Source organism: Eutrema salsugineum, unplaced genomic scaffold (assembly GCF_000478725.1).
Source record: "Eutrema salsugineum unplaced genomic scaffold, Eutsalg1_0 scaffold_6, whole genome shotgun sequence".
Taxonomy (NCBI): Eukaryota; Viridiplantae; Streptophyta; class Magnoliopsida; order Brassicales; family Brassicaceae; genus Eutrema; species Eutrema salsugineum.
In genome coordinates, this window is record NW_006256547.1 from 4,904,248 (window position 1) to 4,929,801 (window position 25,554).

The 25,554-nt window shown below is 36.9% G+C and overlaps 7 protein-coding genes across 11 annotated transcripts; 5 read left to right on the forward strand and 2 right to left on the reverse strand.

Moving 5' to 3' along the window:
* Positions 1-4,492: 4,492 nt before the first annotated feature.
* On the forward strand, positions 4,493-6,267 carry LOC18013471 (probable E3 ubiquitin-protein ligase DTX3). Its single transcript, XM_006395088.2, has 5 exons — positions 4,493-4,640; positions 5,103-5,360; positions 5,449-5,506; positions 5,637-5,986; positions 6,082-6,267. The coding sequence occupies exons 2-4, from the start codon at positions 5,127-5,129 to the stop codon at positions 5,963-5,965; spliced, it is 621 nt and encodes a 206-aa protein (XP_006395150.1). The 5' UTR covers positions 4,493-4,640; positions 5,103-5,126; the 3' UTR covers positions 5,966-5,986; positions 6,082-6,267.
* A 208-nt stretch (positions 6,268-6,475) lies between these two features.
* LOC18013472 (FHA domain-containing protein FHA2) lies at positions 6,476-8,733 on the forward strand. Of its 2 annotated transcripts, XR_002897617.1 has the most exons (4): positions 6,476-7,283; positions 7,726-7,883; positions 8,301-8,619; positions 8,716-8,733. XR_002897617.1 is itself a non-coding variant. In XM_024150919.1 (3 exons), exons 1-3 carry the CDS (start codon positions 6,674-6,676, stop codon positions 8,508-8,510), a joined length of 978 nt encoding a protein of 325 aa, XP_024006687.1. In that variant the 5' UTR covers positions 6,476-6,673; the 3' UTR covers positions 8,511-8,654. The 2 variants fall into 2 exon arrangements, 1 of the variants encoding a protein (XP_024006687.1); XM_024150919.1 differs by lacking the exon at positions 8,716-8,733 and having other exon boundaries at positions 8,301-8,654.
* Positions 8,734-8,967: 234 nt separating this feature from the next.
* LOC18013297 (putative G3BP-like protein) lies at positions 8,968-11,958 on the reverse strand. Of its 2 annotated transcripts, none has more exons than XM_024151625.1 (10): positions 11,818-11,958; positions 11,429-11,502; positions 11,170-11,307; positions 10,695-10,968; positions 10,410-10,594; positions 10,082-10,301; positions 9,849-9,976; positions 9,658-9,723; positions 9,419-9,482; positions 8,968-9,345 (listed from the first exon to the last, which is right to left on the reverse strand). In XM_024151625.1, the coding sequence occupies exons 2-10, from the start codon at positions 11,477-11,479 to the stop codon at positions 9,143-9,145; spliced, it is 1,329 nt and encodes a 442-aa protein (XP_024007393.1). In that variant the 5' UTR covers positions 11,480-11,502; positions 11,818-11,958; the 3' UTR covers positions 8,968-9,142. The 2 variants fall into 2 exon arrangements, with proteins under 2 accessions (XP_024007393.1, XP_006395153.2); XM_006395091.2 differs by having other exon boundaries at positions 10,410-10,603.
* Positions 11,959-12,805: 847 nt separating this feature from the next.
* On the forward strand, positions 12,806-15,190 carry LOC18013298 (cyclin-C1-1). 2 transcript variants are annotated; one of them, XM_006395093.2, is made up of 9 exons: positions 12,806-12,965; positions 13,073-13,179; positions 13,416-13,455; positions 13,610-13,654; positions 13,755-13,873; positions 13,994-14,105; positions 14,425-14,475; positions 14,607-14,754; positions 14,915-15,190. In XM_006395093.2, the coding sequence occupies exons 1-9, from the start codon at positions 12,934-12,936 to the stop codon at positions 15,017-15,019; spliced, it is 759 nt and encodes a 252-aa protein (XP_006395155.1). In that variant the 5' UTR covers positions 12,806-12,933; the 3' UTR covers positions 15,020-15,190. The 2 variants fall into 2 exon arrangements, with proteins under 2 accessions (XP_006395155.1, XP_006395154.1); XM_006395092.2 differs by lacking the exon at positions 13,416-13,455 and having other exon boundaries at positions 12,819-12,965.
* A 1,776-nt stretch (positions 15,191-16,966) lies between these two features.
* Positions 16,967-18,996, forward strand: LOC18012780 (cyclin-C1-2). Its single transcript, XM_006395096.2, has 9 exons — positions 16,967-17,090; positions 17,207-17,313; positions 17,534-17,573; positions 17,696-17,740; positions 17,818-17,936; positions 18,032-18,146; positions 18,264-18,314; positions 18,513-18,660; positions 18,781-18,996. The coding sequence occupies exons 1-9, from the start codon at positions 17,059-17,061 to the stop codon at positions 18,886-18,888; spliced, it is 765 nt and encodes a 254-aa protein (XP_006395158.1). The 5' UTR covers positions 16,967-17,058; the 3' UTR covers positions 18,889-18,996.
* A 916-nt stretch (positions 18,997-19,912) lies between these two features.
* Positions 19,913-21,933, forward strand: LOC18012479 (GTP cyclohydrolase 1). The gene is made up of 2 exons (XM_006395097.2): positions 19,913-20,468; positions 20,661-21,933. The coding sequence occupies exons 1-2, from the start codon at positions 20,255-20,257 to the stop codon at positions 21,773-21,775; spliced, it is 1,329 nt and encodes a 442-aa protein (XP_006395159.1). The 5' UTR covers positions 19,913-20,254; the 3' UTR covers positions 21,776-21,933.
* A 108-nt stretch (positions 21,934-22,041) lies between these two features.
* LOC18012161 (myb-like protein X) lies at positions 22,042-25,513 on the reverse strand. 2 transcript variants are annotated; one of them, XM_006395098.2, is made up of 4 exons: positions 25,379-25,513; positions 24,343-24,974; positions 22,922-23,750; positions 22,042-22,649 (listed from the first exon to the last, which is right to left on the reverse strand). In XM_006395098.2, exons 2-4 carry the CDS (start codon positions 24,418-24,420, stop codon positions 22,156-22,158), a joined length of 1,401 nt encoding a protein of 466 aa, XP_006395160.1. In that variant the 5' UTR covers positions 24,421-24,974; positions 25,379-25,513; the 3' UTR covers positions 22,042-22,155. The 2 variants fall into 2 exon arrangements, 1 of the variants encoding a protein (XP_006395160.1); XR_002897672.1 differs by having other exon boundaries at positions 22,264-22,649; positions 22,805-23,750.
* Positions 25,514-25,554: the final 41 nt, after the last annotated feature.

The window sequence follows — 25,554 nt, forward strand, 5'->3', positions numbered from 1 at the left end:
TCCGTCATTTATTTATATCAATCAAATATATGTACTTGAACACTTTAACTATTTCTCTCTCCTCATCCATGTGTCCATCCCTCTTTCCAATATTTATCTCTCATTCTCTCCTTTCCCCCCTCGTCCTAAATTTATATATATCATATGATTTAGATAACTACATTTAAAATAAGAAGTATTTCGAAAATAAAAAATAGGAACACAAAAAATATGAGCTAACATAGATTGAATATCATGTACCTATAAGGTTAACTCTCTCTACCATTTCTCTTTTCTCTCCTTTTTCTCCCCCCCTCTCTCTCTCTCTCTCTCTCTCTCTCTATTTCTCTCCCTCACACTTTCTCTCTCCATCGACATGTCCCTAAAGCATCTATATGTCCCTGAAAGCTTTAACTCAATTTCTCTCTGTCTCCCCCTTTCTCCAAATTCATCACCCATTTCCCCTTTTTATTCTTCAATATTTTTTTGTCATGTCATAATTTTTCTTATTATGATTTTGTTTTTCCTTTTTTTCGGCCTTCTTCTTCGTCATTTCTTTCTTCATTATCATCGACGTCAATTTTCTTATTCTTTCTCTTTTCTTTTCTCTTCTTCATCGTCTACAACTTCTATTTCATTTCTCTCTTCTGATTTGTCTTCTTCTTCTTCTTCCTCTTTTGTTTTGTTCTACTCTTCTTCCTATTATTTATCTTTTGGTTTAGTTCTTCTTCGTATTTTTCTTATTATTTTTCAGTTTTTATTCGTCTTCTTCTTCAATCTCCAATTTTAAGGATTTTGCCTACTTTCTCGGCCCCAATTTATTCATCTTATTTTTCCTCGTATTTTCCTTTTTCTGCTTCATCATCTTTGTATTTTCTCAGTTCTTCTTCTTTTTAAATTTTTATCAGCCTTCTTTATTCTCTACTTCTTATTGCTCTTTGGTCTTCATCAAACTCTTCTTCTTCTGTTTTTTCTTGATTTCTTTCTCATCCTCACCTACTTCATTTTCTCATTTCTTCTTCTTTTATTTTGTTTTCTTCCGGTTTTCTTCTTTAACTAAAACATCCTTTGTTATATCTTTATTCTTCTTCACTATTTCGTGTTCTCATATGCTTTTTATATTCTCAATGGTTTTATTCAAATTCATCTTTTTTTTTAGTTTTTATCATTAACTACATCTTCTTCTTTATACTTATACTTCTAAGTTATAAGAATTATAGGTGAATAAAAGTAAAAACAATATATATGATTTATTAGGAAAACTATTTGTATGTCTTTTTTAACAATAAATAACAATTATAAATGGATTAAAATAAGAACAATATATAAATTATTAATAGCAAAAACTAATTAGGAATCTGTTTAATTGTTTATTTTTATTGATGGTAACTAAATTTAGAAAGTACATTAGGGAAAACAATTAAAATCCAAACACAACAAAAAATCAAAGAAAATTGTTAAAATAAGATAATTAAAGAAAATTAATCAAAGACAATGCAAGGAATTGAAGAAACTTATACTAAAAAACATTGAATGGATCTCCAAAGATAAAAAGGATTCATCATAGAAGATGCACGTAACAAAGCAGTGTACATCATAAGAAGAAAGGAGTGGGAACCCATTGACTTTCCTTATAGATAGCTTCGACATACTCGGTATCATCGTGCATTAAACTCAAAGCATAACATGCATCTTTGAAAGTACGGTGGACAACACCGTTAATTGTTCTTATATCCATCTAAAAACATGGATCGCGAACGACATGCAATGAAACCCTCAAGTAGTAGGCTTCGCCAGCGTTAGAGTTACAGTTGGCTATAATACTCGGTCTGGAGTTACCGCAAAGACGGGGGTGTATTAATGTTTTTATGATCCCAACCCCAATGGATCGGAAATTCAAAATACATATACGATATGGCTTCAGGATAGTCCTAATTACACTTTAACGAACCTGTATATTTATCGTTGTAAACATCGCAGAAAAATGTTCATCTTCGTAAAAACGATTTGAGATGGAGGCAGATGTTACGGAAAATCTGAGGATCACGGAGGGAAAGATTGCTGGTAGCTATAGAAAATTCATAAAATTTTTGAAGGAAAGAACTATTAGGCAATGGATTTACATAAGACGAAAGTCTAGAAGCAGAAAAAGACATTTAAAGCACAAACTAAAATAAACAAACATGAATTTTTATTTACCTGACAATTTTATTGTAAAGCGGGAGATAAAATATTCAATTAGTGAAGTATGAACTATAAGAGTAGGTTGTCATTATGGAAATGCATAAATAATATATATATATATATATATATATATATATATCGATTTTTTTTAAAAAGACATGGATTTATTTTTTAAAAAGTTGCTAAACCTTAGAAGACGGACATTGTATGTAAGAAAACATGAAGACCGAGAGGAGTATATATAGCACGATAGATACGCTAGGGTTTAGATTAGTACTGACTTTGATATTGATGGCCCATAACCAAAATCAGTGGCTATGACCAAAATCGAGATTAGTGGCCCATAAATAAAATCAATGGCCCATAATTGAGAAAAAAGACACATCACGGGTATTTCCATGTAAGATTAATGATTGACCTATCATAACAAATTAAAACGCCATATAATATTTTTTAATAATGACACATATGACAATTGCTGTGGAGACGGCACATCAGATGTTATGCGGGGAGGCAGAGAGAAATTGAGTTAAAGCTTTCAGGGACATATAGATGCTTCAGGGACATGTCGATGGAGAGAGAGAGTGTGAGGGATAGAAATAGAGAGAGAGAGAGAGAGAGAGAGAGAGAGAGAGAGAGAGAGAGAGAGAGAGAGAGAGAGAGTGAGAGAGAGAGAGAAAAAGGGGATAAAGAGATAAAGACAGAGAGAGAAAGAGAAATGGTAGAGAGAGTTAACCTTATAAGTACATGATATTCAGTCTATGTTAGCTCATATTTTTTGTGTTCCTATTTTTTTATTTTCGAAATACTTCTTATTTTAAATGTAGTTATTTAAATCATATGATATATATAAATTTAGGACGACGGGAAAGGAGAGAATGAGAGATAAATATTGAAAGAGGGATGGACACATGGATGAGGAGAGAGATATAGTTAAAGTTTTCAAGTACATATATTTGATTGATATAAATAAATGAAGGAAAATAAGAAGAAAATAAAGTCGGAGAAGAGAACGAAGAAGACAAAGGTGATGAAGAAGAAGAAGAAGAAGAAAAATAGGAAGAAGATGAGGAAAACAGAAAACAAGAAGAAGATGTGACAAAAAAACTTAAAGAATAAGAAGTAACAAAAGAGATATAAAATGAAGAGGTGAAAGAAAAAGATATAAAAGAAAATGAAAGAAAACTAAGAAGAAAACGTGAGAGAAGAAGGAGAGATAAAGATGGAAGACGATGAAAAAAAAATAATAAAAACTAAAAGATAAAAAAGAAGAAGAAGAAAAACAATTATGTAAAGACGAAAAACTCGTTTTTGTCTTAATTCAATTGATTTGTGAGTTTAATAGTAAATATATTTTTTGTTAATTTTATATGGTGTTTCTTTTTTGGATTTGCTTTATTTTATTATGTATATATTAAATAATTGTTTTTAATTATTTTTAGTTTTAGTTTATAACATTGAAATCTCTATGCCCACACAACAACAAATTAACAATGATATAAAACCCAAAAAATAAAATAGAAAATTAAAGAAGGCGAGAAAAGAAAAATAATCACTATAGAAATCACAAAAAGGAAATATGGGAGACTATGCCACAGAAACAAAATTCACCGGCTTACTAAAGTACGAAACCGATTTACTTTCAGAATGAGCGAAGAGTTGACCTTCGAGAAGGGTGAGTTAATTGTTGTAGGTGAAAAACATATGTAGGCTAACGATATATATAGTGTAGGATAAATGTTTTAGGGTTTTTTTTTTTAATTTTTTTCGGTGGCCCATTTTACAAATTCGGTGAATTAAACAAAATCAGTGACCCATTAACTAATAGTATAGATGACCCATTAAAATCATATTAACCATAGTGACACGTAGGATTAATGATAATCCAATTAGAATTAAGAAAAATGACATATATATATGACACATAAGCAAATCGTTCTGGTGTTAACACGTAAGAATTTTGACTTCGCAAATAATAGTATAGATTGGCCTAAGTAGAAAACAAATCGAACGTAACAGTCATATTTTTTTTGGGGTGAAATCCAAACAAAAAAAGAGTTTTGACTGTAGATAAACTGGCCCAATGGGCTATTTCAGAGTTGTATACGGGTCAACTTGTTACATTTTCGAACCTTCGGGGGGAAAAAGCATTGCAAGTTCGATAAAAACACCACGAAGTGCGGTTGTCAAAAAGGCAAATATTGAAGGGAGTACCAAAACAAAAAAATAAAAAACCTGCCGTTTCACACTTGTGGGCACCTACAAGACGACAACTTCTTTTTTTCGACACGTGTCTCAATTGCATTGATACACCGACCGCGTTCCTAACTCAAATCTCTCTCCTTCCGTTTCTCTCCTTCCTTCCTGTTTCTCTCCTCGAAAAGGATCCTGCAACTTTCAAAAACCCTAGATACACAAAAAGAGATTGGATTCCAATTTCTCTCCGGCGATTTTATGAGAGTGAAATTCGGCTCACGGTGAGAATCTCGATCCTCGAATCGACTTGATCGGAGATTTCCTTCAGTTTGTTTTCTCACCTAATTCGATCAATCTTTTGTTGTTGATAACGGATAATAATTCTCGATTTTAGAATCGGATTAATCTTTTCTTTTTATCCTCTTTGATTATTTAATTGTGTTTCTTTGGTAGCCTCGATGGAATTTTGTTAGGTTTATATTTTTTTTTCCTTTCTTTTTGCTGTAAAAATCGAGTTCTTCCACAATTTGAATTCGCTTCTGAAACATTTGTATACCAAAATTACTTTAAAATCTCTCAAAAGTTGGATTTTTTTTTTTTTGTGTGTTTCTACAGTATACGGAAAAGTACATGTTTTCAGAAAACAATATATTCTTCACGGATTTTCTTTTCTCTTGCAATGATTTAACTTCCAGTATATACATGGACGTATAAATCAGATTGTCTGTGGTTGAAACTTACAGGTAAAACTACTCTTGAGCTGAAAGATGAACACACAGGAGTCGAGAACAACTCGAGGAAACCGACGGAGGAAAGCTGTGATTGATCTGAATGCGGAACCCGGTGATCAAGAAGGGACCTCCGGTTCTGTAAGTGCTCCTACGGTGCCTACTGGTAACCTTCAGGGTGTGTCTGTACCTTCTCAACCTGTCCCTACCATGATTGATGTCGATGCTATTGAAGATGATGTTATTGAATCATCCGCAAGTGCTTTTGCTGAAGTATGCTCCCCCTTATTTACCATTTTATCTCCCCATTTTGAAAGTGTGATGGATAGGCAAATGATTTTTGTTTCAAATTTGATACCAGGCTAAAAGCAAATCGACAGGTGCACGTAGGAGGAATTTGATGGTTGATTTGGTTTCAGGTTAGTTTTATCTATGGTTATGGGATATGAATTTGAGCTTTATACTCTTTGTGTTTGTTACTGAATTTGAGCTCGCTGATTAGGATTGTTTTGTACACATATTTTTTCTTACTTGGACGGGTAAGTGCAGGTGGTGTGACTAGATTGCCATTCAATGTAAGACAAAAACGCAGAAGGATTCCTCCTAATCAACCTGTGATCGACTGTGAGCTTGCACCTATAAACACAAGCTCAAAGGCTCCAGCTCCTCCACCACCACCACCACCACCAGAGGAGCCAAAATTCACTTGTCCAATTTGTATGTGCCCGTTTACTGAGGAGATGTCAACTAAGTGCGGTCACATCTTCTGCAAGGGATGTATAAAGATGGCGATTTCCCGCCAGGGCAAATGTCCTACTTGTAGGAAAAAGGTTACTGCTAAAGAGCTCATTCGAGTATTCCTTCCAACCACCAGATGAATCAACATCTCCAGCCACCATGTAAGTCTTTAACTAATTGATAGTTTTTTCCATCTTCGATACATACAAATTATAACTAGTTTTGATTTATTGAAAAGGAAATTGGTTTGTCGCAGGTCTAATCTTTATCCTCAATCAAATTCGCTTTGGAACATTGAAAGGACTTCCATTACTTGGCATTTTAGTTTGAATATTTCACTTTGTTGGAAGAGAAGTATACTTTGTTATTTAGAACATCTCCAATGTATCATTTCATTTTTAACTCCAGAGTAATTGCTAAATGATAATAGATTTCTCTCTAATTTATTTCTCATTTTCTAAAAGAAAATTCTAAGTATGGTCATCTTTTTATTTTATTATTAACTGCTGTTAATATACTTTATCTATAAAATTTACAAATTGACATTAACTTATTAGTTGTTGTTGTATTACAAAGCGGATTGATTGGTTTCTCTCCAATGTTGGATTCAAGAACCGGATTAGGAGAGTCAAACCGGGATATAACACCAGTTGTGTATTTTCTCAGCACACGCACACAGGCTATCTTTTTGGTTCCTATCTAGACCTCGGATGAACTAATCCTTTTATCCAAACACATCTCCTCCGTCTCCGATCAAATCATCGGCGGCAATTCCTGCCCTTTTTGGACTCTCGTTCTCGAACTTTCTGTGAAAAACCGATTTGTTCACCGGAAGAAAAATTTCTCTAATGGGGACAGCCGTCGCAGGTAGCGACGTGGAGGTTGGATTTGCGAAGCTTCAAGGAGAGGATTTTGAGTACTACATGCAAACATACTCCATTATGCTCGGCCGCAATTCTAAGAAATCCACCGTCGATGTCGACCTCTCTTCCTTAGGCGGTGGAATGAACATCTCCCGAAACCACGCTCGGATCTTCTACGATTTCACGCGCCGCCGATTCGCCCTAGAGGTCCTCGGAAAAAACGGCTGCCTCGTCGAAGGCGTCCTTCATCTCCCGGGAAACCCTACCGTGAAGCTCGATTCGCAAGACCTTCTCCAGATCGGAGACAAGGAGTTTTACTTTTTGCTTCCTGTACGGAGCATTCTAGGCGGTCCGATGGGACCCAGGCACGTCGTCCCAGGGCATACTAGCGCCGGAGCAGTCGTGCCTTACCATCAATACCATTCCGGGCCGGGTTCCGGGTCAGGAAAGAAAGGCGGGCGGGGAAGAGAATACTTTGAAGAGTATGATGATGATGATGATGAAGAAGATGACGATGATGATGATAATAATATCAGGAGCAGTGGGAAGAAATCAAGGAGAGATGTATATGGCGGGTCTGCACCTCCTTCCGTTGGTAAAAATGAGACTTTTAACTAATTTCTAGCTTAATCTCTGTTCCCTTTAGGTTTCAGCATTACTCTATGATTCCATACTCAAAAAAGATTTTTGATATCATTGAGATGGTCGTGACTGTATATCATATGAAGCCAACATGCTTATTCGATCAGATTGTGTTAAGAGTTTGATCGATAAATCACCACTCAAGATGACAAAACCTACCAGACAACTGAGTGATTGTATATTTTGGATTATTTTGCTGCTGATTTTCATAATTGGTGTTGGATTGCATCGCTGACATATTTGCTGTACCATGTTATCCAGTTTCAGGGGTTTGTATTTTCTGGCTAAATGTTCGTTCTCGTTGGGATTACTTGTTATTGATTCAGACCTGTGCTAAGATAAAGTTAAATTTTTTATTTTTTAATTGGGAGAGTATATCCACTTGATGACTGCAGAGAGGAAGGGAGAAGGAAGAACTAGGGTAGATCGGGAAGCTGATGATCAGCAAGTTTTGAAGCTTGAGGAAAAAGATGTTGTGTCATCTGTTGCCACTGTTCTTTCTGATTTATGTGGTCCAGGAGAGTGGATGCCTATGGAGAAGCTTCATTCTGTGGTTAGTATCTCACATTAAATACCATCTCTTCTTTTGGATATAGATGTTTGTACGAGTGTTTCTATAGATTTAAATTCGGGAAACATACTTTTTTTTAGCACTAGAAACATCTTCTGTCAGAGTGTGAAAAGAAAGAAGAAAAACTAGTCTGAATAGAAGTTTTGTGAGGATTCATTTGGCTCTGTTCAGTTTTCTCAGGATTTGCAGTAATTAGTTAGAGAAACGAGTAGAAGCCAAACACACTAAGTGTTTGATCGCTAGTGTGTTTGAACGCTGTAAATTTGTCTACTGTTAACATTTTGGTTGTGAATCCTGCTTTCTTGTACTGAACCTTTTCTCTGTGGCTTTAAAGTTTTGGAATTTCGATGGGAGATTGATTGTGGTGATGATGCATGATGACTTGTGTAACTGTGGCAGATACTAGAGAATTATGGGAACGTATGGCATCACAGTCGTGTAAGGAGATACCTGACGCCTGAGGAGTGGGCGATTCCAGAAGCACAGGGTAAAGCATGGTACGGACTCCTGATGCTGCTGAGAAAATACCCAGAGCACTTCGTTATCAACACGAGGTCAAAGGGCAGGGTCACTCTTGAGTTTGTCTCCCTTGTCTCCCTTCTCTCGTGAAACAAAACCACATCCCAAGATGATAGAATCCTTTCTTTGTTAGTGCAGGAAAAATGTTTTTAAGGAAGTTCCCTTACTCCTTTTATGTAAAGTGTTAGAGATTTGGAAGGTATTTTCTCCTCTATGAGTCATTGGTCTTTTCTCTTTTGGTTTAGAATTAACAGAAATGAGTTTTTCTTTTGTTCCGTCTCTGATGAGCGTAAAGGACGTGTAGTTGACCAACGAGAGAAAATAATCAAATTTAAAAAAATTATGAGAAGAGAAGAGAGTAAGAAGAATAGTAAACTTTTGTCCCGGACGAAAACGGCACGCAGTTCTGGGTACCCTGTAGATTTCCCTCTTTTCTATTTGAAAAAAAAAATAAAAATGTTTATCGTGTTCCAACTTCAAACAGTTCAGAAACAGAAGCAACCAAGACGTGCGCTGTGCGCATATACATTAAAATGTATAACCTCCATCCACATAATTTCCAATAGATCGTCGAATTATAAACTTGTCTTACATTAATATATCTGAGAAATATATAATAAACTATCAATGTCAACGAGAGATGTCTGGTCTCCGTCCCAAAAAATCAATTATCATTAGATTATCCGATTTTTACCAACTTCACCACAAAAGCCGAACCCGGTTTAGTAAGAGTTGTTGAAGCTTGCGACATATTCATTGCCTCTACGGTTAAAAGACCTTCCTCCTCCTCCTCCTCCTCTCCTGTAATTGTTGCCATATCCATAACTTCCTCCTCCCTTTCCTCCCACGTTTCTATTACCGTATTCGTTTCCACCTCCTCCCACGTTTCTGTTACCGTATCCATTTCCACTTCCTCTGTTGTTACCTGTTACTCAAGCAAACAAACAAATCATCACCCTCTTCTTTTACATTATCATTATCAGACTTTTGCTACTCACCTCTTGCTGTAGATCGCTTCTCCTCCACGAATGCTTTCTGTCCACAGATCCTCAGAGGTGAAGCCTGTATCATGTAGATGTTAGTTAATACCCCATTTTAAAAGATAGGGATTCTCATTGCCCTACATTTGATATTTTCAGTGACTAGGACTGGTTCCTGTGAGCTCAAAAATGGATTTTTTTTTATGATGCTAAACAAGAAAGAGAAAAACTATATTCTAAGTCACAGAATATGTTACCTCTATTGCTTTCTGGGCGGCGTCTGCCTCTTTAAACTCAACAAAACCATAAGGATAACCAAGGCCCTACCATTCATACAGTTAACTATCAGTGTTTCAGGGAAAAAAATAAACAAATAGGCTTTCTTCGTCCCAGCAAAAGGGATTCAAACTGCATATGCTGAAATCTTATGTAGATTGGTCAATCTTACCCTTTGGTGTACAACTTGAATCCCACCATTGCTAATAGCTCCAAATTGCTTGAATGCATTCTCAAGTATGTCAATGGTGGCATTTGTGGGAAGATGTTTCACATGAATAGATGTACCTTCAGCTACCGCTGATTAATAGACAAAAGAGTGTCAAAACCATGTCATAAAATGGACTTAGAAAAAATGAACCGCCAAATATAAAATTGTGGGTCAGCTTTTCTATGAACTCTTACCTTCAAACCCCTGATTGTGTCCATTTTCAGTAGCATCGACAACCTCAGGAACTGCATCAGATTCTATCACTGGAGAAGGATCTGAAGACGCTTGATGATCTTGGTCTTTGAGTATCTGCTCTGGAGAAGGATCTGAAGACGCTTGATGTTCTTGTTCTTTGGGGATCTGCTTTGGGGACAGTGAAGAGCTAGCTGTAACTCCAGATTTATCCTTCGCAACCTTCAATTATCACCAAAGTCATTGGTTATGAAAGAGAACTCCATAAGTTATAGGCCTACAAAAAAAGGAAACACATTCAAGTATGGATCCTCTCGAGTGTCTACTTACCACAGAGGCATACGATTTCTTGGGTCCATAATCTGGGTCAGGAAATTTTAGTGAATCACCAACAACTTCTTTGCAAGTTAACTCAAGATCTGAAACTTCTTCGTTGACGACCTCAGGTACCAAAACATTCTCCTCACAAACATCATTCACTGGAACACATGCAACTTGCTCAGAACCCTGAATGCCTACAGAAGCTGTATTTACATTAAAAAAAAAGGACAGGTTTATGATGTGCGTCAGAGGAAGTTAGAAAAGTGATGGAGAATGAGTATAAGCTTCACCTACCAGTAATAGGACTGATCCTATCAGAGTCTTCCCCATCTATGGCCTCGGGTTCATTGGCAAATCTGAGGATGTCATTAAGAACAAAGTACCCATTTTCTTGCGGAGCAAGAAAAAAAGTTTGGGTGAAATTCTTTTTAAGCCTCTCGTTTAGAGTGAAGAAGCCAGTGACCACAAGAAGAAACCCTCCATTGTAAGACTCTTGGGTATCATAACTGGTTATCTCAGCCGATTTGAAATCTCCACAAGACAGTGTCTTAAGCTCCTCACGTATACCCTGCTCAAGAATAGGCATCAATGATACAAGTTTTAGCAAGTTACTTAGACTGACATCCAATTCCAGCCAATCAATTGACACCACTCCATCCCAACCTCATGTTATTTACACAAGTAAAATGGAAAACACTGACATGATGGAAAAAGAATAATCATAACTCAACCAAACCAAGCAGCTAAATTTTTACAATACAAGACTTACTTGTAATGTGGAGAAGTCGCGCATTACTCCATCTTGATTAACACGCCCAATCTTACTGATCTCTTGATAGAATCGGAACAGATGCTCAGGCATGTTGTACAAAATCTCGTAGTACTGCATGACAAATGCTCTCCCAACCTAAATTTACCAACCCAAAACAGCTCCTAATCACACAAAAAGGGACAAACAACAACACACAAAAAAAAAAATCACAGTAAAACTTGTGAAAAGAGAGAAAAACCCCATGACTGGGACATACAGCGAGTGGGTCAACAACAGGAGCAGGTACTACTCGTCCAGCAGAATCCATGACCTCCGGAGATTAAGTAATGCCTTGGAAATTCATAAAATAGCTATTAGAATTAATCTCATCACAGAACAACCCAAAAGACAATCCTTGAAACCACACAAGACTATTTTCAACATCTTAATGTACCTCATGAACTATACACTACACACAGAGATAACCTCTAATAAAAAATTACAATTAGCAACAAAGGAACTCAAAGGCCAAAGAATCTGTATCACATTTCGCACTAACTGGGGAAAGAGAGTGTGTCTCTGAAACACTGTAGATCACATTTAGCGAAACATCGTCACTCAAAAAAAAAACAAATGAAGGCGAAATCGTGGGAAACGACGAGTCACCTGAAATTAGAGAGAGAGAGTGGTGGAGAAGGAGTGAGAGAGAAGTTTGAGTAGTGAATAGGAGCTTCGATCTAGTCCCAACCAGTGAGCAATGGCGGGTCCTATCTAGGGTTTGATCGCACGAGAAGGAGAGAGGCCAAGTGTACGGAACGCGAAAAGGCAACGGAAGGGGCTTTAGTGGGTTTTATATAGAACGGAGGAGGAGGAAAATCTTTTGACTCACGTGCCAACAGAGTCCGTTCCGCTTCCTCCACCTTTGCATATTTTTTCCCCACACGAACTTTTAATTAACAAGATTAACTTAATCTTTTAGTGATTTGGGCTTATTTGATTGCACAAAGACCAATGCATCTTATATAATCCATATGGACCAACATTCCCCTGATAACTATTATTAAGTTCATATTATATTTATGGATTTGTGTGCTTTAGAGAGAGCTAATGAATGATTATAATTTAGTAATCGCTTAGGTTTATCAAAAGTAACCAAATGAAAATGGAGGGAATGATGCAGCGTTCTATCATTTGGCGTATCCGAAGAAACTTCTTTTTTTTTTTGGGTCCAATGCAAAAGTTCCTTGGACATCATTTATTTCGTCAAATTTGAACTTCTATATTTAATACGCGCATTATGCTTCTTTGTTCTAACTTTTGGATTAGAGTTTGGCAAATCTATTGAACAATAATTCGGGATCACTAATAACCTTTTTAAGGGTTGTATCACAGATCAATCACCAGTGCCGTTACGTTTGTTTGTGATTTTTTGGCGAGTCAAGTTCTATTGAAGTTGAAGGTTACTCCTCAGATTTATGAAAACATTTCTTAGTTTTCTCATTTTGGGATCAGGACCTCTTCGTATTATACCTATTTGCTGTGTGACTTCCTATGTCACACTGTTTTGAGGAAGATAAAAAAGGCTTTACGTATTGGGCCAACTCTGGGCCGAACCTTAGTTTAAATTAAATAAAGTAGCGATGTGATAGATCACGCGACCAAAAGATTTGACAGATAACAGAAAAGGTTGAAACTTTGAAAGCCTATGAGATTATTAAGCTTCTCTTTCTTTTAATGAGAGATTAAGCTTCTCTTGCTTACCTTTCCCGGAGATCGGAGATAATGGCTGCTAATTTCTGGAATTCGTCTCACTAGTAACATTCTTCATCCCATGAATAATTACTTCTTCTTCTTCTCCTATGCAGCTTTAATTTCAATTCTTTCGATCTTTTTTTTTTAATTGGTTGCGTTGTTCGAGCAGCAAACAGCTTTTGGACCCAGAAGAAGTCGATGTAGTTCATGCTCTCGACAAAGAACGTGGAATTTCCATTGAGGATTTTAAGCTCATCAAGTTCCATATGTCCAATCGTATGGAGTTTTTCTTCTCTTCTTTTGCAATTGATTTTCTTACATCCGTGCCTCTTAATTTTTTGGTCCCTCGATTGTTTTTTTTTTGTTCACGGGGTTGTCTCTTTCTTCACAATTGAGCAAAGACTTTTTTTTTTCCTGCTATTTTGCGTCGATTAGGTTAGAAAGAAAGTGTTTTGTAGGCTTGTCTGCTGTTGAGTTTATGCCTATTTGTTTCTTCCTTATTGTTGTTTCAGATATTATGAAATTGGCTCAGCACATTAAAGTGAGACAAAGGTTGGTTTTCATTTTGGGAATCCAATTTGCTGATCAGGGATTCGAGTGTTTTTTTTTTTTTCTTTTTTTGCATTTTTCTGTGGAAATAACCAACTATTATCTGTGTAACCTGGAATTTTTTGTATGAATCGTTGCCTTTTCTCTACTTATGTAGGGTTGTGGCTACTGCAATTACGTATATGAGACGGGTTTATAGCAGGTATGCACTGTAATTTCTCTTTGATCTTGTCAAAGTGCATCTTGTGTTTGATTTTTTTTGCCTCTAATATCTTTCTTTGACATACATGATACTGTCTCAGAAAGAGCATGGTAGAGTTTGAGCCCCGCCTTGTTGCTCTTACATGCTTGTACCTGGCATCTAAAGCTGAAGAAAGCATAGTTCAGGCCAGGAATCTTGTTTTTTACATCAAAAGATTGTGTAATATCTTCTACTGTGTGTTTCCTATTTTGACTTTCTATTGTGCTAAATTTATATGAAAGATCCCCTTTTTCAATATGCATTTTTGACATATCAACAACGATTCTTGTATCCTTGCAGATCCCGACGAGTACAAATATGAATTAAAAGATATATTAGGAATGGAGATGAAGGTCTTAGAAGCACTGAACTATTATCTGGTTGTGTTTCACCCTTACCGGTCATTATCTGAGTATGTGCTTGTCTCCCTTATCTGCCTTTTACAAGCATATAATTTGAACATGTTTTTGTCTTGTTTTCTGAATTTGCTAGCAGAGATGAGATGGTTGGAAGTGTAAATGATAATACATGTAAAAACTTGCATGTATTTTTTTTTCTGTCATATTTCCAGTGTAATTTTTGGACCGATTCTATATTCCTTGAGTGAGAGTTGAGAGTTTTGTATGCCTTTGTTGGTATTTAAACCAATATATATCCCTACCCTGGAATTGCATTCATTGTAGACATATAATCAACATTCTTTTCAAGAACTCGTTCTTTTGATTTCTCAGGTTTTTGCAAGATGCTGCAATAAACGATGTAAATATGAACCAGCTTACATGGTAAAGTCCTGTTTGAGAAATTTTGCTTAGAAATCTTTTCCTAGTTCCAATACTAAGATCTAAGATCTCTAACCTATGTAAAGATCATCTAAAAACACCGAGTTTATTGTTTTGTTTTTTCCGTGTTTCAGGGGAATTGTCAACGATACCTATAAGATGGACCTCATTCTTGTACACCCTCCCTATCGCATAGCGCTAGCGTGCATATACATTGCAAGTATCCACAGAGAGAAAGATATAACGGCATGGTTTGAAGATCTTCATGAGGACATGAACTTGGTCAGTTATACTTCCAAAAGACCCTACAAACATGTTCTAGCTTTTGCTTTTATTCAAGTTATAATGTCCAGCTAAAAGCTGTTCTTTTGTTTGGTTTTAGTTACCGTTGTTGTTGAAACCTTACTGGATTAGTGTTAAAACTTGAGGCAATGTGTTGCAGGTGAAGAACATTGCCATGGAGATTCTGGACTTCTATGAGAATTGCAGAACTATCACTGAGGAAAGAGTGAATTCCGCCTTCAGCAAATTGTCTTTGAAGCCGTAGCAGCTGGGAATTGCCTTTCATCTCCAAGATTTATCTGATGCTCTCTGTCTCTCTCACAGAAAAAAAAAAAAAAAAGATCAGAGACTTTCTCAATTGCACATCTTAGCTTCGTGGCAGAATTGTAACATTAATGTTAATTCTATCAAACATAATCTTAATGTTATATGACAATTAGTTTCCCATCTTTATGATACGTGATAATGGTTAGGGATAGTTAGGGTGTTTTAGTTGATAAATTATTGTGTTTTTGAATTAGATTTTAATATTTTCCTTTCTATGTTAGCGTGTTTTCCTTTTTGCATTAGGGTTATAATTTAAGTTGTATCAAGATTTATATAAAAGTTTTTATTGATTAATAAAAATACAGCTTCCAACAATTAACCTTAATTTCTAAAAGAGATTAGGGTTAAGAGGAAAAAAATTTAAAGTTTTAATTTCTTCTTATATCATGGCGTCTAATTATTCGGTCCGATTACTCAAGCTAAAACTAAATCTTTGACTCATATCACTTTATCCTTCTTTTTTATTTCTAATCAACACCTTTCTTTGAAGCAAAAGGTCATATTGATGAAGATGAGAAAAATAATTAGTAGGAGAAAGAGAAACATGACAAGATGTCAGAGACGATGCTTCAGATGTAGAAATGAGATTAGACCTGATCCTACAAGTCAGACCCGGGGATGTAAAATTGAAACGGCATATGGTTTATTCTTGAATTTATAATCAGAATAGATTATACAACAATGAAGTCTATATATTGAATTACTATGACTAAGATTCAAGATGAGCAAACAGGCCAAGTTGTTTCAGAACCAACTCTGAAACCATTGTTTTAAAGCAATTGGGACAGTAAAATTATCTTCAATAATAAGACTTTTTTTCAATAAAAAGTCGAAAAAAACATCTTCAATAAAAGGTTAAGATAATGCGGTTGTTTAAGACACTGAAAAGAAGACAATTAACTATAACAAAAATTTCTTAAACTACTGGAATTATATGCTATGATTCCTATCCTCGACCGCATTATAACCTGACCTTTTATCCGAAATGAAAGAGGCCAACTTTACGTGACCTATTAGAGCATCAGAGAAACCCATTTGGGTCTTTTGTTGAATTGTTTATTAATAAACTAGTTTAAAAACTTAAATAAGAGACTAAAGTGTTTTGATGTCTGCAATGGTAGAAACCGAAAGATTCAGCGTAGATTGCAACAAGATTACGAGACCATTAATTCCTAATTTCGAAGCTCAATCAGTACTCGGTGAATTTGAAGTACAGATTAACGAAGGAGAAGCGCAAACCATAGAAGCGACGAGGTGAGGTAGGAAGATTCCCTAATCGGCGGAGCTGGAAGCGCAAAGGCGGCGGCGGGACGGAGAAATGCGAGTGAAAAGACGGAACTGAGGATAAAATGCGGCCAACTCAGTGCAAGTTAACAGTGGTTGGAGAACAGTACGAATTGTGAATTGCTGAGTTTTTCCCCGGCAGCGATGAAGAAGACGACGGCGAAGCGACACACATTGACCACCAGCCATTAACACCATTTTTCGTAGCACATAATTTGAAGAATCAAATCGATTGGAGAAAAATCAACAAAACTCGATCAAAGAAGTAAATAAATTGTTCGACTTGCATGCCGCAATTGTTTGATCAAAACTGGATCATAGAAGAAAATTTTGTGCCAAGGAAAGAATGAAGAAAAAAACGATTAACATTTTTCCCCCAGCATTTTTAACCTGGTTGACACCTGGCACGAGAAACGTTTCTTCTGGTCGCCAAATAAGAAACGTTTTTAACAAAAAAAACTTAACTTTCATTAAATTTATTAATAAAAATTTATAAGAGACCTAGCTAAATACCCCGATAATGATGGTCTTAGATTCTTATGCTCATTATCTCTACCACAAAATTAAAAAGAAAAATAAAGGAAAAGGAAAGCTTTTTTTTTTTTTTTTTTTTTAATTTGTTGTTGTTGATTTTGAAGGAAAGCCATCGTCTTGTATTTGAAGTTGAGGGATCAAAGAAAAAGGAAAAAAACTATGGCTTCCAATTTCTGGACATCGTCGCACTAGTAAAAGTTTCAACTTTCAATCAATATTACAGATCTTTTTAAGAGGAATTGTTCGATTTCTGTTTTTCTCTGATTCCTTACATCCTTTTTTTTTCTTTCTGGGTTTCTTCGTACAGCAAGGAGCTTAAGGACCCAGAAGAGATTAATGTTGTTCATCCTCTTGATGCTCAGAGAGGAATCTCTGTCGAAGATTTCAGGCTCATTAAGCTTCATATGTCTAATTGTATGTTTCGATTATGTACTTAGGTTTTCATCTCATCCGTCTTCAAACTTGTTTATGTCCAGATTTTTCCATGGATTAATCATCTATATATGTTCTTCTGCTTTTGAGGTTTCAGTAGTCTAAAGATCAGTTTCTCGTGGCAGTCTTCATTAATTGGCTAGTTCATTAGTCTCACTTTTTGCTGTATGGATCGTCATTTTCACATTCTTGTTCGTTTCAGATATATCGAAACTGGCACAACACATTAAGATTAGGCAAAGGTGAAGTCTTTTTGATAATATCATCACTGTTGTTGTTGTTTATGAGATATGAAATGTGCAACCATCCTTTGAACAATGCTGACTGATTTAGTACATCTTTTTTTCTTTATAATATGATTCAGAGTTGTTGCAACTGCGGTAACCTATATGCGACGTGTTTACACAAGGTATGGCTTCTCTAGTTTTCGATGATCTTGTGTAGCACGAGGCTCGGTCACTGATTTATGTCTACTTTTGTTGACAGAAAGAGTTTGACAGAATATGAGCCTCGGCTTGTTGCTCCCACCTGCTTGTATTTGGCTTGCAAGGCAGAGGAGAGTGTGGTGCATGCCAAAATTCTTGTCTTCTACATTAAAAAATTGTGTAATTCCTTTTTTACTTTCTGCTTCAAAAGCTTTCTTGATTTGCTCGAGCTTTTGTCTGAGTTTCTGATGAAGTCGAATGCTTTGACTCTGCAGATGCTGATGAAAAGTTTAGATATGAGATTAAAGATATTCTGGAAATGGAGATGAAGATCTTGGAAGCATTGAACTTCTATCTTGTTGTATTTCACCCGTACCGATCTCTCCCTGAGTAAGTCTTTTGTATAACTTTGCTGGGCATCTTTCCAAATCAAACAAACCCACAAAAAATCTTTTGCTACTATATACTATGGATTTTCTTTGGATTGATTTTTCTTGCTTATCACAGGTTCTTGCAGGATTCTGGAATCAGTGACACAAGTATGACCCATTTAACATGGTAAGTATCCAAAACTTTTGTCCTTTAAAAAGCTTGGGTGATGAAGTGTTGTAATCAAGAAGTCATTTGCATTCCGTGTTAGAACAGTTACCAGCATCTGACAAAATCTTTAAATTTGATCACAATCAAACAGGTTTATGATTTGCAAGCAAAAGTAAAAATGCTCTCTTGATGCTAAAGTTTTTGTGGAAACTATAGGGGACTTGTCAACGACACTTACAGGATGGACCTCATCCTTACACATCCGCCTTACCTCATTTCACTCGCTTGCATTTACATTGCTTCTGTTTACAAAGAGAAAGACATAAGGACATGGTTTGAAGAGCTTTCTGTGGACATGAACATAGTAAGCTTTGTTGTTCACTAGAACCTGAAATGCTTTCAACTGCAAATTATTTGGGCCATTTATTTCCAAGTATCAGGTCTTGTTTAATCATATTCATCGGTGTGTTGTGAACATTGGCAGGTGAAGAATATCGCAATGGAGGTATTGGATTTCTATGAAAACCACAGAATGTTCACGGAAGAGAGAGTCCACGCTGCCTTCAACAAACTTGCTACTACAAACCCATAAAAGTTTTGACGGGAATCTTAGTCGACTTGTGTTTATTTGTTTTGTTCACCCTGAGAAATTTTATGTTTTGGGAGAAGTTTCTGACATGAGATCATTTCGTTTATTGTACATTAGTTTTGCTCTGTCTTGTTAAACTATGACTTGGCTATGCATAGTAAACGCTTTCGCCGGAAAACTCACATGAAAAAACTTTAAACTTATTTTGTCAAAAACGAGTTCGAACAGGGCTAAACTACGATTTGGCAAATCCACTATAAAACAGATGCAATTACAAGCTTTCTCTCTCTACAATGAACAAGAAAAGTCTCGGAAGAAGAAGAAAATGAAGTCATGAAGAAGATGAGCGTAACTGCTCGACTCTTGCTATGTTATATAACAGAGCAACAACTCCAACAAACTCTTCAACTGACATTAAACCAGCCAAACCGGCTTCAAAATAGCAACCCACTAAAATAGTCTTTTATTCGTTTGAACCAAAATTAACCGCGACTTAATGTTTTGCGCTAACCGTGACTCAATTTGCAATCTTTACTGCTTAGCCCGCTCACTCGTAAGCTTTCCTCGTGTCGTGAGCTACATTGCTAAACCGGTTACAAGAAGGATAATTTCGCTTTTGAGCTGAACCGAGAAATCTTCTAGCTTAACGAGAAGCTTTCTTATATCAACCGAAGAAGATGAACCAATAAACTACTAACTCATTATCCCCTCATAACGGTGTAGAGGTGTAAAAGATTCACTAAAGATTATGAAAAAATCTTTCCTGTCTGAATCCAAAGAATTTTTCTGTCCGCCGATGTGAGAGAGAGAGTTTTCGAACTAGGGTTGGGTAATAAAATTGGAAAAAGGCATGGAGAGGGACAAGGAAAGGTCCTCGCCGCCATTACATTCAAAAAGGGTCACTTTCTTTTTGCTGATAGTGATGGGTTAACCTCTCAGATCCGTCCAAAGAGTATGTGTCGGAAAATTTTATAAACACTATTCCCAATCCTTTACTAATTTAACGAATCCACACATTCCTGAATGGATCAACGTTAACCCACCACACCCACTCGCCCTCTCTCTCTCTCGTACACCTTCCGAGTATTATCCAAAGACAGAGAATTTCTTGATTCGGTTTTCAGTTTTTTCTTTCTCAGTGGAGATTCTTTGTAATTAGAGTTTTAGTGGGTATTGCTATTCTCTGCTGGTTTTGACGATTTTCGATCACTTTCTAAATCTGGGCTTCCTGAATAAGAAGAAACCAGTTTGTACACATTATCAAAATCGGTTTGCTTTTGTTTTTTTTTTGTTTCTTTGAATCCGAAGAGCTTCGATTCAGATTTGAGTGGTGTTTTGATTAAAGATCTGGGATTGGTATTAGTTGTCAATGAGCGCATTAGATGAAAGGCATTTAAATGTGGAGGTGGAGAATGGGATTAAAAATGGTTGCTTTGCGCTTGCTTTCGAGCAGCAACCAGAGACCATAGCGATACAAGAAGCTGTGAAAGTTCTATTGCAAGGTCTTGGTGAGGATATCACTCGTGAAGGCATAAGAAAAACACCTTTTCGTGTTGCCAAGGCTCTTCGAGAAGGAACCAGAGGTATATGTGTGCTTTTGAATCTGATTTTTCTTATTTGGTTTAGATTTTCTTCTAGTGTCTTAAACTGATGAAAATTAAGGGAGGTTTTTTTTTTTTTTGGGTATAATTGAGTAGCTTGTCATTGAGTTAGTTTTCTATGCATCTCCCACGACTTTTTAATTATCTGATGTTAATGGTGTGTTCTTATCTCAGGTTATAAACAGAAGGTTAAGGACTTTGTGCAGAGTGCTCTGTTTCCAGAGACAGGATTGGATGATGGGCAAGCAGGAGGAGTGGGAGGTCTTGTTGTTGTCCGAGACCTCGATCATTACTCTTACTGTGAATCTTGCTTGCTTCCTTTTCAAGTCAAGTGTCATATAGGATATGTACCTTCGGGCCAAAGAGTTCTTGGACTAAGTAAGTTCTCTAGAGTCACCGATGTTTTCGCAAAGCGGCTCCAAAAGCCTCAGCGTTTAGCTGATGATATATGTTCAGCTCTCCAACATTCGGTCAAACCTTCTGGAGTCGCTGTTGTTCTCCAATGCTCACATATCCTCTTCCCGAGTCTAGACATAGACTTTCCCGACTCGAGCAACAATGGTTTTGTGGAGTTAAATGTTACCTCGGGTTTAGGGGATTTTGAGGATGAAAGGTCGGATCTTTGGTGTGAATTTCTGAGTCTTTTGAAGTTCAAAGGCGTAAAACTGCATAGAAACGGCTCTGTGAAAGACTGGTGCCCGATCGTTGTTGAAAACTCATCCAAAGTTTTACCTGCAGACTCGGAAATGGTTTCTGCTGTAGTCTCCATCTTGAAATCTTTAGGAGAAGATCCCTCAAGAAAAGAACTCATTGCCACTCCCACCGGATTCTTGAAATGGATGATGAACTTCCAGAACGCTAACTTGGAGATGAAACTCAACAGATTTGACTGCAAAGTCATGGAGAGAAGACTTAGTTGTGAGACGAATATCCGGTTTTGGTCCATGTGTGAGCATCACTTGCTTCCTTTTTATGGAGTTGTGCATATTGGCTACTTCTGTGCTGATGGTTCCAAACTCATTGGAAGGTCACTAGTAGAGTCGATTGTACAGTTTTACGGGTTTAAGCTCCAAGTGCAAGAAAGGATGACTCGGCAAATCGCAGAGACATTGTCGCCACAAGTCGGGGGCGATATAATCGTGGTGGCAGAAGCTGGACATACTTGTATGATCTCTAGGGGAATTGAGAAGTTTGGAAGTAGCACTGCTACAGTTGCGGTTTTAGGTCGGTTTTCGAGTGACCTTTCTGCAAGAACCAAGTTCCTAGAGAGTATTCAGAAAACAGAGTAGAAGAGGCATATTGTCTCTCATACGATTAAAAATCTTTTAGAATGGTTCTGACTTGTTTTGTTCCTTTTTCTACCATTGTTTTGTGTTCTGTTTTCTCATGCCGAACATTTTTTTTGTTCTGCCTTTGAAGTACATATTGTGGCTTTGTTCTGATCATCTTTTTTCAGTGGAAGTAATATTGTGCTATACATGATTTCCATCTTTAAAATTCGTCTAGTCGCGCTGAAAGAAAGAGCAATGGTGGCCTAATCAATCACCCAATGTTGTAAGAAAAACAAATAGTGTGATAAACCAGTTTGTGCCTATGTACAGTCACAATTGGTTCTCTTTTTCTCCTCATGGGTTGTGTCGTAGGAACATAAGAAAATATATAGTCACAGCTAAAATGGAACAACATATGGAAGAGCTGAAATATCGGCAGATTCTATTCTGAAAGCTTGGTTCCAGACATGCAAGGATTCACCAGAATCAGGAGAAGTTGTTCTTGACTTTTTTAACTTGACACCCAACGGACCTCCATACAGCCATTCTTGGTCATCTTCACCCTCCGGAATCAGCTCCCTTTTCGGTACATTGAGTATATGATTCAGATACTTAAGGTCCGGATGAGGCGGCTTTGCAGATGCTTCATTATTTTCTTTGACTTTCACTTTCATTGTTGCAGCCAAAGGATTCGGTGGACAGACTTTTTGTCTTTCTCCAGAGACAACAAAACCGTTGATATTAACTTCCTTGGCTTCTGGCTTGCAAGTCGTTTCTTGCACCTCAGAAGCAGGTATTGGAGTAGTTCGTCGTGCACTTAACGTTCTTCCATTTTTCACAGATGCTACAGATGCTGAGTGCCTCTGTAACTTGTTTGGTGTGGTTCCATTCTCTGCACAAGTATTAAAGACTAGTGTTAAACAAACATTTTATCAGTAAGAAAATACAATGTAAACCAACAAGATCTTGCAAGATTAGTCAAAATAACAGCCACACTACTCAGAAACGAAAAGATTTAAATAATCTTTTTAAGGTCAGAAAACATACCATGATTGGATAAAACTATAAGGTGCTTTTAAGTACCAAACCATATATCATACTATGGTTAATAGGGCAACTACACACCTATATCCCTCCTCATTCACCAGACAGGGAATAACTCACCATACAAGAATCCATTGGTCTCAAGATCCTTCCGTTTGCCAAGATTTCCCTCAGCAATAAAGTTCTTGACGCTCGCCCGCAAAAGGTCAGGCGGTTTGCGATTCCTTATATCCTCCAGAGCGTCATTCCCCGTCTCCTCTAGTTTCGGTTTTTCCTGATGAGTTTTCTTAATCGACTCCGTTTTTTCCTCTTTCTTCCCTTTGTATCTGTCTTTATCATTTGCTTCATTTTTCTTCACCCCTTCTTTATCCCTTGGTTTATCACTCTTGGTCGCATTCTCCTTGCAGTGGCTCTTCTCAGGTGAATCCGTTTTCCTTGCCTGGTCTCTTTTCTCCACTGGTTTATCCATAGCCTCACCTCTTTTCTGATCTGCACCAAAGTTCTTCTGGGTACTGATTCTCTTATCGTCATTTTCCTTATGGTTAGTTCCTTGAATAGGGCAGAAACTGCTGTTCTCAAATGCTTTTCCTGTTACTCCTTTTTGGTTAGTAATCTTTTGTGCACTCTGACTTCCTGTTGCTTCCTCTTCATATCTGATCCTTCTTGCCAAGTCCTGTACATACTTCGACTCTCCGTTACTATTATTCTGCACGGTGTTTGTTACAAATGTCTTTATGTGCCCCGCTTTTTTCAGCACTTCATCTTGATTCTCTTCCAAAGGTTTGCTTTTTTCTTTATCCTTTTCCTTGTCTTTCCGATCTTTATGTTTCTCTTTTTTCTCCTTTCTTTCCTTATGTTTGTCTTTGCTTCTATCTTTACTTTTTTTCTCTTTACCCTCTTTCTTTTCTTTGTCCTTATCCTTCTTGTGTTTCTTTTCCTTGTACTTCTCCTACAATTCACATCCCATGAAGAAAAACATATATGAGCATTTCAGCTGATAGTTCCACATAAGACTGTACATCGCAGAAATATCAACATAGGATACAAGAGCATGTCAGCAGAAAGTTTTCATTTTCCACAGGGGAATTGCACAAGATTTACCATGCTCTGGTAGGTAGGACTTCCACAAGCCATATGAACATATATAAGGTTACGAGGTAGAAACAGTGAAAAAATTGGATATGCATTGGTCACAGTTCCTTTTTTTTTTATTCTCATTTACGGAAGATATCTTTTAGTAGGTAACTAGTATGATCGGTCTACAGTAAGCTACTACCAGTAAGTCCAAGATCTTCACTACTCTTTCTGAATACCATTTACTGCAGCGTCTCAAGAAAGCTATGCAATCAACTACATCAATGCAAACGAATATCATCCTCACTATCTCCTAAATGGGTAGAGAGTCTGAAAAGGCATGACTGGGGTCTTCAGGCCTAATAAGCAGACCCTTGTGAAAATAATCAATGAGATAAAAATCTAACATAGAAAACAGAATGACCATGATTCAAAGTAGAGTAAGTTCCAAGAGTTAACATATGAACCTTTATAAGAGGGTCTGTTTCGTCAGTTGTAATCTTCTTCTCATATCCTGGAGGAGGAAATGGGAAGCAGCGAGACATGGCACTTGTCCGTGCGAACTGTAAAGTGGTATACTTTCACCACAGTCCAAACTAATTTTTTAGCTCCTTTATGCCAGCACTTGACCAGATCAGAATCTATGATCCAGTACACCATTCCAGCTCGAACTTTAACTTTCTGTCTCCCGCAAAAATCACCTCCAAGAAATCAATTCCAAGTCCACATGTACATTATGTCTCACAACTTAGCAAAATTATACTTCGGGAGCCCTGATACGGGTCACTTTGGGTTGATCAAGAGTTGTAATCTTCCAAGATTTATAGCTTGCCACCAGAAATCGAGATCAGAACCACTTTGACAAGCTTCCGTAACAGCCGTTAACAAGGTTTTGGATATAAGACTCTAATGAGGCATCTCTTTATTAGCTTAATTAATCAATATATCAGCTTCGTGGCAGGTGCCAACAAGAAGAAACCCAATTGGGGAAGTACTGACTCGCTCATCAACAGATACACTGAGTCATTTCTCTGCTGCACACTTCAAGGGCTCAGCTTACTAGTCTAGGGTCGATTCCAAGGGCGATCCAATCAAAACCCTGAAAAATCAATTGAAAGTAAAATGTCAAGTGAAATCACCAGCTTCCAAAAATACAAAATAAACTCGAAGCTATGGCACCAATTCTCCATGTGGGAAGTAGTACGGAAGCTGAAAACATCGAGAGAAACCCAATAGCGAAGCGAGATTCAGCTAAGAATCGGCGGATCCAAAATTCAAAAGTTTGGTCAAAAATTCACTCTATAATCTAAGATTTTCAGTTAAGTAACAGAAGAAATTGCTAGAAAACAGCTTCGGTTTACGAAAATCAGAAACAAGAAAACGTGCAAATGGAAGATCTCAGAGGAGAGAGAGAGAGGGAAGGAATTAAATTGAAGGAAATGAGAAATATCTTCTCTCATCTCACTATCAATCTACATGTGTTGGCATATGGGTTGTATATACCTTCTCTTTCTGTATATAATCTGTAAAGGTTCTTCTCTGATATTTTTATTTGTATTATCAAAAAAAGTTTCTACGGATTAATTTTGATGGGAAGAAGAAACTCTCTCTCTCTCTCTTCTTTCTCTCAAAACCCCAGCCAAGGAATGAGAAAATTTTGGACAGAGAATGGCAAATGG

Coding starts and splice junctions, on each gene's coding strand:
- LOC18013471 (XM_006395088.2), top strand. CDS start 5,127: ATGAACACACAGGAGTCGAGAACAACTCGAGGAAACCGACGGAGGAAA. Junction 5,361..5,448: donor CCGCAAGTGCTTTTGCTGAA/GTATGCTCCCCC, acceptor ATTTGATACCAG/GCTAAAAGCAAATCGACAGG. Junction 5,507..5,636: donor GATGGTTGATTTGGTTTCAG/GTTAGTTTTATC, acceptor GGGTAAGTGCAG/GTGGTGTGACTAGATTGCCA.
- LOC18013472 (XM_024150919.1), top strand. CDS start 6,674: ATGGGGACAGCCGTCGCAGGTAGCGACGTGGAGGTTGGATTTGCGAAG. Junction 7,284..7,725: donor GTCTGCACCTCCTTCCGTTG/GTAAAAATGAGA, acceptor TGATGACTGCAG/AGAGGAAGGGAGAAGGAAGA. Junction 7,884..8,300: donor TGGAGAAGCTTCATTCTGTG/GTTAGTATCTCA, acceptor TAACTGTGGCAG/ATACTAGAGAATTATGGGAA.
- LOC18013297 (XM_006395091.2), bottom strand. CDS start 11,479: ATGGATTCTGCTGGACGAGTAGTACCTGCTCCTGTTGTTGACCCACTC. Junction 11,308..11,428: donor CTGTTGTTGACCCACTCGCT/GTATGTCCCAGT, acceptor TGGTAAATTTAG/GTTGGGAGAGCATTTGTCAT. Junction 9,724..9,848: donor TTCAAGTTGTACACCAAAGG/GTAAGATTGACC, acceptor TATGAATGGTAG/GGCCTTGGTTATCCTTATGG.
- LOC18013298 (XM_006395093.2), top strand. CDS start 12,934: ATGGCTGCTAATTTCTGGAATTCGTCTCACTA. Junction 13,456..13,609: donor CACATTAAAGTGAGACAAAG/GTTGGTTTTCAT, acceptor CTACTTATGTAG/GGTTGTGGCTACTGCAATTA. Junction 14,106..14,424: donor CCTTACCGGTCATTATCTGA/GTATGTGCTTGT, acceptor TTGATTTCTCAG/GTTTTTGCAAGATGCTGCAA.
- LOC18012780 (XM_006395096.2), top strand. CDS start 17,059: ATGGCTTCCAATTTCTGGACATCGTCGCACTA. Junction 17,091..17,206: donor TTCTGGACATCGTCGCACTA/GTAAAAGTTTCA, acceptor TTCTTCGTACAG/CAAGGAGCTTAAGGACCCAG. Junction 17,741..17,817: donor ATGCGACGTGTTTACACAAG/GTATGGCTTCTC, acceptor TTTTGTTGACAG/AAAGAGTTTGACAGAATATG.
- LOC18012479 (XM_006395097.2), top strand. CDS start 20,255: ATGAGCGCATTAGATGAAAGGCATTTAAATGTGGAGGTGGAGAATGGG. Junction 20,469..20,660: donor TCTTCGAGAAGGAACCAGAG/GTATATGTGTGC, acceptor TTCTTATCTCAG/GTTATAAACAGAAGGTTAAG.
- LOC18012161 (XM_006395098.2), bottom strand. CDS start 24,420: ATGTCTCGCTGCTTCCCATTTCCTCCTCCAGGATATGAGAAGAAGATT. Junction 23,751..24,342: donor AAACAGACCCTCTTATAAAG/GTTCATATGTTA, acceptor TGTGAATTGTAG/GAGAAGTACAAGGAAAAGAA. Junction 22,650..22,921: donor GACCAATGGATTCTTGTATG/GTGAGTTATTCC, acceptor ATACTTGTGCAG/AGAATGGAACCACACCAAAC.